The sequence below is a fragment of the Melanerpes formicivorus genome, unplaced genomic scaffold (assembly GCF_026170545.1).
Source record: "Melanerpes formicivorus ecotype bairdi unplaced genomic scaffold, bMelFor1.0.p_v2 SCAF_4, whole genome shotgun sequence".
In the NCBI taxonomy this organism is placed as follows: domain Eukaryota; kingdom Metazoa; phylum Chordata; class Aves; order Piciformes; family Picidae; genus Melanerpes; species Melanerpes formicivorus.
Window position 1 is genome coordinate 15,229,637 of NW_027142356.1, and position 13,429 is coordinate 15,243,065.

General features: G+C 35.2%; 1 protein-coding gene across 6 annotated transcripts in view; it reads left to right on the forward strand.

The window, feature by feature from the left end:
- The window catches only part of ASB5 (ankyrin repeat and SOCS box containing 5), a 38,229-nt gene extending 25,718 nt beyond the window's left edge, over nt 1-12,511 (forward strand). For 4 of the 6 annotated variants that reach the window (XM_068137039.1, XM_068137038.1, XM_068137041.1 and 1 more), the window contains 6 exons: nt 4,586-4,665; nt 5,743-5,850; nt 7,259-7,409; nt 7,545-7,679; nt 9,384-9,575; nt 10,953-12,511. In XM_068137039.1, coding sequence (XP_067993140.1) covers nt 4,586-4,665; nt 5,743-5,850; nt 7,259-7,409; nt 7,545-7,679; nt 9,384-9,575; nt 10,953-11,080 — 794 coding nt within the window. In that variant the 3' untranslated portion in view covers nt 11,081-12,511. Of the gene's footprint in view, nt 1-2,034; nt 2,103-4,585; nt 4,666-5,742; nt 5,851-7,258; nt 7,410-7,544; nt 7,680-9,383; nt 9,576-10,952 lie in introns of all 6 variants that reach the window. The other 2 variants (XM_068137043.1, XM_068137042.1) reach the window with 1 other exon arrangement.
- Nucleotides 12,512-13,429: the final 918 nt, after the last annotated feature.

The window sequence follows — 13,429 nt, forward strand, 5'->3', positions numbered from 1 at the left end:
ATGGTGCTAGATACACAGGCACAAAATAATTTTCATGCTAACTCCATAGAATATGACACTGGGCTGACAAAACTAATGTGTGGTCATGTATTGTGGTGCACTGTAAACAGAGCTGTGTGGTAAAATAAATTGTTTTGTATGCTTTTCAAGTCTAGGAAGGCATTGACACTTGCACTTGAAATTAAATCACCAAATTTTGAAAGTCTAATGATGACAGACCATGGAAGGAAGATTGGTTTGAGCCAATCAAGGTTTCATATTTTGCATGCATAGGTGTATATATTTATATATTATATAATTTTCTTTAAAGATTATTTGAAGTGTTGAAATTTATTTTAAAGCCACTTGAACTACATTTTCGCTCTCAGAAATGTTAACGATTTCTAGCTTAAATTCTGATTCTTTTTGGGTTCATCAGTGTTGTTGCTTTGGAATTTCACTTGTGAAGAAGAAGTGGCTTCTATTTTGTTGGTCATATCTAATCATATCTGCTAACTTTTAAATCCTTAAGATTCTTTTCAATAGCTTTTAACATCAAACATCGATTAAGTAGATGACACACTTATTTATAGTGCAAGGGCTTTAGACAAATGGGTCATTTTATAGTGCCACAGTAAAAATCTGTTAGAGCTCAATTATATATACAAAATATCATGAAGTTTTAATAACCGGAGTGAAATGAGCCTGGTGATCTTGGGACTATAATGTAGCACAGCTTTTCTGCTTCAGCTACCACTCAAAATATGTCTTAACGGAATAAAAGGTAACACTAATGAGCTAAATACAGAGCATTTGTTAGTTTTGCAGAAATAATATTAGCTACAACACTTTCCAAATAGTCTGTTCCTCGTCTCCCAATAATGAACTGTGGCAGGCTTCTATTTTCAGTTCTTGTCTCATAATACTGCTTCTTCTGAGGATGGCGCTGTCATCTATTTACTCTTAGAGCAGTACCTTTATAATGCTAATCACTGGCACAAATCTTCCCCTAGTGAACTGAGTGAGAAGACTTTATTTCCAGCCCTCCTTGTTATGAAAATCCAACTTCTTAATCTACCTTTTATATTGTTGGTTGGTTGGTTGGTTTGGTTTGGTTTTGTGGATTGTTTGTTTGTTTGTGGGGTGGGGAGGCGCTGTCTAAGACTACACAAATTTTTAGAAATGAAAACAAAAGGATGGGATAGCTGGAATTAGTGACTTTCAAGAAAATATTTTTACTTAGTATTTGACTGCTATCATAACTGCAAGAATGACTTGCAGGTAATTGCAGATGGATGTAAAGGAGTGAAGTCTGTAGTAAAATATGAAGAAAATATTAATGACTTAGAGATGGATCCAAGTAAGAATTGAAAATCTCCATTTTGGGGGATTTTCACTTTTGAGAGTTGTTGTCAAAACCCCAATTTAACAACCAAAGAAATGTTTAGAGGGTAACTGAAGCAATAGTGAACTGCTAAAAGAAGCACAGTTCAGCCTATGGATCAAATAACATTTGAAATATGTTCAGAATATCTAAGCATATTTCTTTTCTAAGTCTATTTTGAGTAAGTAGTAAAATAACATAGAAACATTTGGCAATGCTTCCCTTACAAATCTATGTACTAATAATGATTTTGAAAGATAAAAATAATTTGCCTCATTGCACAAGGTTAAAAATTAAGGAGTTTGCCCTGAGTTCTTGTTCACTTGAGGTACTCTTGATGTCACCGAGTTTCTCGTGTGTTGAAATTCCAGTTCATCTGTCCTGGGAGGTAAATGCATGGATACTGGCAGCACTTTGAAGATTTTATGTTAAAGAAAGAACTGTGAAAAATTAATAAAAAGGCCTACAGTCCTTTAGCATAAGAAAAATTACTGGCGATTTGTTTATACTTGTATCTTCAAAGTTGTGCTTGTTGAAGAATGAAAGTTCATATTACAGTGAGCTGCTGATGCCCTTCCAAACACAGCTGGTCTATATTAAGCACAGGCCCAACTAGCAAGAACAGATTTATTATTTTTTTTTTTACTTTTTTTTTTATTTTTATTTTCCAGAGTGAAAGAAATGAGTAGAATTTATAATTGCAATTGGCTGGAAGTGCCATGGGGAGATGGAGATTTAGGTATTGTATGCTACTTTGTAATTTGTTTTAACTTTGCCTCTTAATACAGCGAATACATTTCTGCATTCTTTAGTTAGTGTTTACAAAGCAATGTAGGTTGCACTTTCTGGCGAACTATACACTAGGGAACTTGGAACTAATGTGGCTTCTAAATATATTTAGAGATACTTTGTATTCAGTATCTGTCAGAGACAACATTAGTAGGGAATTAATGCATTAACAGTTTTGGAACAGACTTGTTTGCTAATACTGCTGTTACACACAACAGTGAATGAAAAAAGTTCCTCATTTAGATTCTTGTTAATGCTTGCTTGGAGGAAGACATAGCAAGTTTGGAGATTAACAGAAGGCAGCAATCTAGACAGAATTTGTTTTAAGACACCTTTGATGTTTATTTATGATATGTATTTATTTTGAACATATTCTCATCCTTGTGGTATCTTACAATGAATTACTGTCCTTACTGATAAATCAGTTGGAATGTGAAAGTTTTTTCCCAAACTCGGTATGCACAAAATATTTTTACAGCATCTTACATTCAGATTTAATTTCTAGTAGAGATGATGCAATTATTTTGTATTTAATGGATTGAGCAGAAACTGCTGCTGGATGTTTCTACATGAAGATGGGGGGCATAAAGGTATGTCTAGGTGTAAAACAGAGCTCACAAACAGACACAACACATTTTGTTCTCAAATATCACTGGAATAATAACATTAACAGATATTTTTCTGAACAATACAAGAGGGAATTGAAATTATTTTATTTAGAGCAATACATAGCTACAAAAATGTCCAGAGTATTTAATGAGCCTAAAAACTTTATGACACTTAACAATTCTATTACATATTTTTCTCCTGTTAATTTAGGAGTAGGATACTGTCAAGAGAGAGGAGTCGTCATCTGTAGAGACAGTGGGGGGGGAAAAGTACTTCAAAAGCAGCCTTATTTTTGAAGAACTTTGCAGCTGCCAGGAAAACTTCAGTGATCTAATTAATTTGAATTAGAATGACTTGAGTTTTGGTTCAGATATCAGGGAAGTAAACAGTGGTCAAAATCTTCATTGTGATTGTACAAATCCAGCCTACAATAGGATAATTCTTATTGAGATGACAGAGAAAATACTGATGTTGTATCTAAATCAGGGCACTTTAATATTTCTCAGCTCGGTTTTTGTAGTATAACGCCCCTTGAAAACCCAATCACTTTGTTTTGTGTTCTTGTGGTTTTGTTGTTTGTTTGTTTTAACTGTTATTCTGGCTAGCAATAAGAATTGCAAAATATTATGTTCAATATACGTAAAGTAAAAAGGTTAAGTAAAACAACAGGGAACAGTGTGTGCACATACATAAAATAAACATGCAGTAACTTGTTTTGCAGGCAGTCCTAGCTTGTTGCAACTGACAAAGTCAAACATTGGAAATTCATCTACCATTGTTAACAATTCATCATACTTAGCTATTTCTCTCTACACTTCTTCAGGGATGTTGGAGGGCTGGATATAACTCACATGACTGATTAGCATTTTACAGTTATTGTGATTTTCTTCTAACAAGAATAAATGTTGATAATTCCTAACACATTTTGAAGATGGTTCTTCCTTGCACAATCTCTCAAAACTTCATTTGTAAAATGCATGCTAAAAATTGGTATCAGCTATGCCTGGAGGGGGAAGTCTAGCTAGAAGGGACCTGCCAGTGGCTAGTTCTGGAGGAAAGGGCTGGTTCTTCATCAGGAGACATAGGATGACTCTGGAACCTGGGTTGGGAGTTAAGGAATGGGGAAGTTATGTGTGTGAATTTGTGGATTTTATGGTTTTCTTTTTCTTTTCCCTTCCCCCCTATTTTTGGGGGTGATAAATGAAAATAAATGCCAAACCTTTACAACAAGCAGATCTAACTATTTTTAGCCCTAATAGCCTATTTGAACGAGAACTTGGACTAAATATTGTATTTTGCTATAGCAATTTTTTAAAGTATGATCCTCACTGTATTTCTTTCCTTGCACTTGTGTACCAGCTGCAGATTAATCTCATGATGCATAAGGATTTCCATATTGGTTTTCATACACATCAGCTTTTTCAGGCAGATTAATGTCTGGTTTAAGTTCAAATACCAATGTGTTGAGGTCTATAAATGTCTATATGCCAGCTGCAAAAATAAGTTATATAATTTTGCAAAGTAATTGTACAACACAAAAAAAAAATAGTGGGAACTGTGACAATTGATGGATGCATGAAACCAGATTGCTAAAATGAATATTTGTTTTCTCTGTACCACATAATCATTTATTATAGATGTTTACAGGTAACAATAGACCAGTTTTTATTGTCTAGAAACTTGAAATACAGTCTCTAAAGAGGAAGACTTAACTTCATAGGACAGTGGACTTCATTCTGTGCATCATATTTTCTGCTTTGCTCTATGCATTCCAAAATCCTTCTACTTCATATGGTTTACTCAATAAATGTTGTTATTATATAGGTTCATGGGCAGATCGCTCACCTCTGCATGAGGCAGCCAGTCAAGGACGTCTTCTGTCTCTAAAGACTTTATTGTCACAGGTGAAGGCTGTATTCTTAATATTGCTTTCAATTTTAATGTTACTTAATTTGTCATCATAGATTATTAATGCAGATTTAGCATGCTTTGCTATGCTTTTTTCACTTGATTTTTTTCAGAGCAATACACATTTAGGAGTTTTGATTTATATGATACAACATGAGTCAATATTTAAACTATTTGCTCTGTATGTTTTAAAGCTTCCATCCTCAAAAAAGATTTTTACCAAACTTGTATCTAAATGTGTATGAGTCTTCCCATCTTGCATGGTGTAAGTCAGTGTAGCTTTAACCCTCAGGTAAATAGAACTGTCAGGAAGATACTTGCTGAGGGAAAGATTCTGGAAAGATTCCAGGTATTTTTTTTTTTTAAAGTATGTATTTTGTTAATAGCAAAAGGCAGAGACTGTAAACCACTAAATTTCAATATTACAGTATTTTCATATTGGCTACTACAATAATGAAAAATTTTACTACAGAATACATTTGATGAAAGCCAAAGTTTATTACTTCTTAAGCATCAAACATCTACTGCAGAAAATTGGAAATTCAAAAGTTTGATGATTTTATCTATTTAAGAAGTGTTGTCTTCTTTTCAAAATTCAGGGATTTAGGTCTTTCAGACCTTAAATTAGGGAATCATAGAATCACAAGACGGTTCAGACTTTGGGCCTTGCTGAGTTCTAAAGACCACAAAGATTGCAGATGTACCAACGTCTCTGGAGCCTGTTCCAGGTTTTCACTATCCACACAATGAAATCTTTTTCTATATAACTAATTGGAATTCACCATATTCCATATTGTTTCTATGTCTGTTGTGCTATCAGCATGCATTTCATCTGTCTGTTTCCATCTTTATAGTCTGTAAATCCTATTCCTTTTCCTGATTTAAAAAAAAAAAAGCTTGCCACTTACATACATTGATTGATGAAAGATTCTTTTTATACTCACTGGAGGCTTATTCATTGCAAACAGAATTTAAAGCCTGTTTATTGTGTTGTAAGTAATTCAAACAGTAGTATGAGGAAATTACTCTTAATAGCTTTTGTATGATCTTTGTGTAATTCATGTCTTGTTTAGGGGTACAATGTAGACACACTAACAATTGACCAAGTAACTCCACTTCATGAAGCCTGCCTGGGAGATCATGTAGGATGTGCAAGAATTCTTCTTGAAGCAGGAGCAAATGTAAGGGATTGGGGATTTTTTTTTTTATGTGTGTGTATATATGAATTACAGCATTCACCTTGGTTTAAGTGAGAAGAATATATTGCTTAATTATTAGTTTGGGGTTTTTTTAATTGGTATTTCTCTCTATTGCCCTGTTGCTTGCAATTGCATTGGTCTTATTTAATTACAATAAGCTGTCGATTGAAAGCTGTGAAAGAAAAGTGATGGGTAGCTACTGGGACAGAGTAATGACTTGCAGAGAATCTGCTTGCAGTGTGTCACCAGCCTTATCTCTAAATTTCATTACATTATTTCTCTTCAAAATAATGGAATGCATCCCTCTACTGGTTTCATTTTGCTTTAAGTGGCCTGCAGGAGCCTGTTCATTTTACCTCCATAATGCCTTTAGTTACACTGCACCTGTGTGCTTTTAAGGTTCTTCAGTCTGAGTACAAAAATGCACTGGCTCTTCTCTGCTCCTCACACAGGCTGGGACCCAAAAATAGGAGTTTACAGGTCACTTTCAGAACCATTTCTATTGACATCAGAGTTAAAATGCATAGTTTCCCAAATCTCTCATCTTTGTGATGGAAATATTTATTGTCCTTACAGTTCTGTTTTGAGAACCATGTGGGATATGTCTGTGTTACTACAGAAAGAAAAAACAACAACAACAAAAAAGTTTCCAAACCAAATTCCTCTCCACATCAGCTAGCACAAGAATTCTAAAGATACAAAACCGTAGATACTATAAATGGAAGAACAAATCTCATTTTTCCGTCTGAAATATTTTAGTACTTTTAGTTGTTCTGATGGGTTTGTGGGAGAGTGCATGGAAGAGGACAGGCCAGAGTCCTGGAAGGAACTCCCTCCTAATACCTGTGCCACTTTAGTATTAGCCCTCACAAATTTGCCTAGTTTCTCTCCTCATTCTCTCATACTGAGTTAACCAGTGATGTGGCGAGGTTGGTTTGAAAACAGTGAGCCTGTACTATCAGCTTTGTCTCCATCCTGTGAGTATCACTCCGACCTGGAGATTAAAACTACAGAAAAAAGTGGCAAATAATGATCAGATTTAATATGGATTTTGCAGTCTTGACAGTGCTGTGGAAAGAAGATCCCTAGCATCCCGTTACTACACAAAATGTAGGGGTTTTGTATCAATGAAATAAGCTAAGTGCAGTGACTTTTGAAAATTATTTGCTGCCCAAAAGTGAATGGGTGCTTTTGAGTACTCCGGCTGTATTTTGGTTTATTCAACTTAGTTTAACAAGAATTTTAAACTCATTTCAGCTGAGGAGTGTGGTGGGAGGACAGGGACTGATCACCGAAGCTATGTATTGGTATTTTAATGTAAATTCTAACCATATCCTGTTAAGAAATTGACCTTTCGATTCTGTTCTTAAATAGATTTTATATATTCTAGGTGAATGCTACAACAATTGATGGAGTCACACCTTTATTTAACGCCTGTTCAAGAGGCAGTGCGGCATGTGCTGAGCTCCTGTTAGAGTATGGTGCCAAAGCTCAGTGGGAGACCTGTCTTCCCTCACCAACTCATGAAGCAGCCAGCAGAGGTAAAAAGTTTCCTGCTGAACAAACATGGAGCAGTCAACGAATGTCTCAATGATACTGTTAAGAAATGTGTCCAGTTTTCTCTATGAGACAGCCTACTGAAGTCAAGCAAACTCTGTTGTGCTTTGTACTGGCAGGTCACAGTGAATGTCTGGAAGTACTGATATCCTGGGGTATAGATGTTGACCAAGATCTTCCTCATTTAGGAACACCTCTGTATGTAGCATGTGTTTCACAGCAGATCCATTGTATTCGAAAGCTTCTTTATGCAGGTATGTCATGACTTAAAGATTTACTAGTGTATGAAACAAGCATGCTGTTCTCATCTTTGAAGTGAGCTGTGCCCCATCAGTGAACCTAGAAGCCTTGCATGCAGGGCTCTACTTGTGATGCATATTTTCTTACAAAAACTTCCCATGCTTTTCATTTTTGTGTGGTATAGCAAGCATATGAGGGTAAAAAGGAAGCAAGACCAGTAAAAATGGATGTTCAAAATGTTTAGTATTTACTACAGCTTTGTAGATGTTAATTTTCTGTAGTAAAAACAAAGATAAAAAATCAACCTTGAGGAAAAAACATTATATAGTGATTATTGTTATTTCAACAGAAATTTATAGCAAGGTATTCCCACGCTTTTTCATTCTTCAGCATGTCCTGATTGATATTTTACAAGGTATAGAGGCTAAGTTGCAAAAGGAAGAGGTAAGGGAAAAGGCATTTGAACCTAAAATTCATGTTATTTATTTAATCAACATGAGACATTGGATGCTGTCTGTTTCAGCACAAGTCCAGGGACATAACTGATTTAGAGAATTATTTACTCTCTTTCAGGTAATGACGTACAGGGCTTCGGTATCCTGCAGCACAGTAAATTAAAATGTTTAAATGAGTAATTGCTGTCATGATTGCACCAGAATTGTTTTTCTAGTTAATTGCAGGTTATTTGGAGTTTAAGCAGTTACGTTTCTTGTTGAGTCAGTCTCATTGTGCGATTAACTCTCCTATGTCATGATTTTTATTGTTGATGTCCTAAAGTAGAAAAGGTAGAAAAGGGTATATAAATTGAGAATATAAGTCACTACTTCTATCAGTCTGAACTTTTTTCATATTTTATCACTTTATGAGAATGTATTAGAAGTTGAAAAGCAAATAAACAATCAAATAGGCAAGAGGATGATATTGTGGAAGTGTTCTAAAATTGTTAATACTCAGAACAGTAAGTTATTTGGACTTAAAATCTAATTGCTAGGCCTGTGATAATATTAAATTATTTTACTTAACTGGGAATTAAAATACAAAAATTGTTGATTCAGGGACAAGAGTTGGTACAGAAGCCAATTTTTGGTCTCACAAGATCAGTAAAGCTCTCTTAAGAAGTCTGTGTTTTCTTCTGCTTCAATACTCTAGAAAACTAAGGCAAACTCAGTTTTAGGGGGGCTAACAGCTTACTTAAAAGGGGGATTCTTCCATACTAACTAGTTTTGTTTAGCTCTTGTGTGGATATTTTTTTCTTGAATATGAATGCATTATTGCAAGTTTGTTTAGTCCATTTAAATTTAAATTAGCAATTCCTTATTAACACACATAATTAGAGTTCTGTGGATTTGGAGAATTAATGGTTACAATGAGATTATATATAAGGAAAGTATGTTTTCATGTAGTGCAAATTATCTTAAACATGTACCAAATGTACTTTATAAATTAGGGCAATGGTGATGCTCACATAACCTAGTTTTATTTTACTTTTCTTTTTATAAAGCTGTGCTTAGGTATTAAAACCTAGGATAAGTGTATGGGTTCAAAAAGAAACACTGATATCATTTGCTATAGTGCTATGCCATGAATTTAATAAAGTGGCTAAATTCACATTCTAGAACAGTGTATTTCTTTCTGTTCATTTTATAACATCATCTTTACTCAATGACAGTTTTGATGAATCTTTTCTTACGTTTTCATTATGCACATCTACCTACCAGGTGCCAATGTGCAGAAAGGAAAGTATTTAGAAACTCCACTCCACGCTGCTGCTCAACATTCTAGTACAGAGATTGTAAACTTACTTCTTGAATTTGGGGCAGATATAAATGCCAAAAATACAGATTTTGAGAGGCCTGTTGATTTAGCTGCTCCAAGCAGTTCAGTAGAGAGACTGCTGCTCCTCCATGAAGGTAAGTTTTACATGAATGCTTTTGCAGCTATAACTTGTATTCTTAAAAAAACCCCACACCTCACCCCACCCCCCAAAAGTAATTCCAAACAACCCATCTTATATAAACTAACATTGTGCTTTGTGAAATGTGTGTATTAATAGTCAGGTAAATTCCTTTCTAACTATAAAAACACCCAGTAATATTTAGTCTCAGGCCAAAGCCTGTTGACCAAGCAGCATCTGAATTCATACAAGGTGAAAAAGTATCATCTTATGTTTATTGGGTGTTTACACCATTAGCCATTAAAGCTACATTTTATTTGCTGTTACAGACCTTATTAAAAAGAAAGAGAGTATTTCAATTTCAGATTAAAAATATGTTTGGTTTTGGCCAGCTGTCCCAATATTTTTAAGAAAATATATTTTTAAGTGCGTATAAAACACTTTGTTTTGATTGTAAGCAAAAACTATGATAAGTTTAATTTTCTAAATTTTCTTTACTGAATTATAACAACCTGAGAAATAGGAGTCGACACTTCAGAGTCCCTTAAAACTCTTAAATGTCTGTTGCCTCAGAGAGAGAATATCCCAAAGGGAACAGGATTTGTTTATACAAATGGCATTAAAATGAGCCACTAGACATAGGTGGGAAAGAAGCAGAGAAACTATTGCAATAACCACTGGCATCTCTTTGGAGGTGAACTGACAAACAGCGTTGATTAATTTTCTGCTGCAGAAGACATCTCTGTAGTCAGACTGCTGTTGAACCCCTCTGAAAACAGTTGGTTATCACAAAATTGCTAAGGTTAATAGGATTTTTCTAAAAGTCACAGCAAAGATATAAAGACAAAAAGAATTGGTATGAAACTTGTATGATTTTATTGCTCAGAGAAACAGCAACATGTTTGTTTTGAGGGAAGGAAGGGACATAGAGGGACAAAGGCATTCTTATGAGCTAGTCAGACCACCAATGTGGTCCAGGATCTTACGATATTTTTTCTGTTTATTCTTGTTGCAGTGATGCGTTGATCTTGTGGTGCTGTAGCACGTCTTCACCTTTTCTATGAATAAAGAAAAAACAACCTGCAGTTTTAAGTCATGTCATGGACATCAAACATTGTCTGGGAGTAGGGTTTTAATTTCAAAACACAAATAACCTGCTGGCCTGACTTCTCTTTTTTGAGTTTTTCCTTGATTTCAGCAGCCCCAGCCTTCATCTTTGAGGGGAGGAAAAAAAAACAAGGAAAGAAAAAGAAGGAAGGAAAAGGACAAATTTGCAAAAATATGATTTTTAATTTTTTTTTAAATCTCATAATTGTGAAAGACTGTTATAGAATAAAAGTACTAACTAGCTTTTATTGTTGTGTAATTAAACTCCTTTCTTTTTTGTTTGCAGCCACACCATCTTCTCTTTGTCAGCTCTGCCGACTATGTATCAGAAATTGCATAGGAAGAGCAAGGCTGCATCTTGTCCCACAACTCCAGCTGCCAACAATACTGAAGAATTTCTTACAGTATAGATAACAAAGTAATTAACCTTCGGAAACTTGAATAGCAACTACTTTTTCTCCTTTCTGTTTATTATACGTTTTATCAAAAGAACTGCTGGGCGGAAAACTAAAAAAAGCCTTTTGCATATTACTTAAGTTTTTGACACCTGGTGTTGATATATATTAATAATTGGGAGCCATTCAGCAACTGGTACCAAGGTGCTCATAAGGCTGACTAGAATGGAAAATGATTGTATAGCTTTAGCTTAACACTTACTAAATAGCTTTAGTGCTGTTAATTGTATTTATACTTTTAAAATCTGTTTGACACACCTGAACCACAAAGAGTTTCTTTGTTAAGTTTGTCCATTTCAGGTCATTATTTTATGTGTTTTTAAATTTCTATGGTGTACCTAAAAATGTGTGGTGATAGGTACACTATATACATTGAAAAAAAATAAAACAACTAAATGTCAGTTTTCTTTTTGTTTATATAGAGAATTTATTTAACGACAGCAAGAGGATCTCTTTGTTATTCCCCACTGTCAGTGCTGTGAATCAGAATTATGCTGCTGTGAACATAATCACAATTTTTTTCAGCACAGGTTGTAGTTGCTCTGTTGATTAGTACAATTCATAACTTTTACAATTTCAGAGGAATATTCCCCAAAAAAACTTAATACTGAAATACTTTTAATCTCCTCTTGTAAAACAGAATTATCTGGGCTCTTTATTTTTTCCTAACAATGATGCATCACAACTCATGGGCATATTATATAATTATTTGCCTCAGAAAAAGGCATATATAATTGTATGGTATTTGTGAGGTTTTTGAAGGCATATCCTGGAGATGTGGATGCTGTATCTTCAACCTCAAGTTCAGGAGGTGGATGCAAGACTCCAGACTAATGTTCCCTGAATAAAGACATTGTTTCTCTTGAAGGCTAGTTTTATAAACAGTTTTCCAGCTCCAAAACTCACATTGCAGAATCCCAGAATGCTCTAGCAGACATTTCTGTGATGAGGTTGGAATTTTATTGTTCAGCTCTCTAGCCAGAGAAGGAAAGCTGAATTCTTCCGGAAACAGTAGAAACCCCAAAGGATTTCTGCCTCACTCATGCCCTTCCATGATGTCAAAAAAAAGGTGATTTGACTACTTCATTGGAATATAGTGCTTCTTCTCTCAGTCTTTTTGCTTGGTCATTCTTTGAGAACAGATCACTTCTTCAGTTGCTGTTAGTCAGTTCCTGCAAACCAAAGCATGAGAGACATGAAAAATCGCCACTTGCCCTTGGTGATTCACCCATTCCTTTTCAGTGACTATTTTCAGTATGTATGTTCCTACTGGAAAGATGCTAAGGATGTAACTACAGGGGAAGTTTTCACAAAGAAGAATGCATACTCAGTTGCTAAATTGTATCCACTTAATAAAACTGCAGCTCTCTGACACTTGCCCATGTTAAAATCATCTTGGATTTGCCTTTGTTGCTTGCAAAAACTCTAGTGAGGGCCTCTTCTTGAGTCAAGCCAGATGCAAGAAAGAGGAACTGCTTAGGAGTCCCTAAAGTACATATTCTGTAATGGAGCAAGTTGGGTGGTTTTGGTTTTGATCCAGAAACTAGTAATTTTATGTACAATACCTTTACTGTGTATTACTTCAAGAAACAAGGAAGTGCGAAGCCAGCTATGGCACTGTTGAACTTTTCTGTGTAGAATGAGATAATTTAGACCCACACCTTCAAGTGTGCACAGCACTTTTCAAGTTTGACACAGGAAAAGTGTCATAGGAAAAAAAAGCTCACCCGTGTTCTATACAATAAGATTAGTGTTCAGCAAGCATGGCTACTCTGCTAAACACCTGTTTGAAACTAAATTAGAAGTTTTGCTGAAAGTCACATCAAAGTCCAAGCCATCTCACCTCAAATAGGTGTGTTCATGCTCTTGTGGCATTTGCAATGTCTGTTCCCACCTTTCCCACTGATAATTGCCATCATCCAAGACCATGTGGCCATTGAGCAAATGAGTTTACAGATATCTGGTACTACTAGAACACACTACATTCACTAGAATGGTAGATTAGCCCGAAGAGTAATCCAGAAGTAGTTTACCATTTACTTCAATCTCATGCAAGATGCAGCTCTCAATATACTCTTTAATCGTTTGCTTGAGGTAGCTATATGAAAATAGCATGACTTGGCAAGCTGAGCCAAGTTGGATGGGCATTCCATCTGTTACTATGTAACAGGAACAAACAAAATAGGGAATAGATGTTAATCCTGCCAGGGCAACGTGTGCTGGAACAGGTCTCTGGGAGATCAAACCATGCTAATGCCACATACCAAAAATACATAGCAATGAAATACCTGACATTACTGTTTGGTAA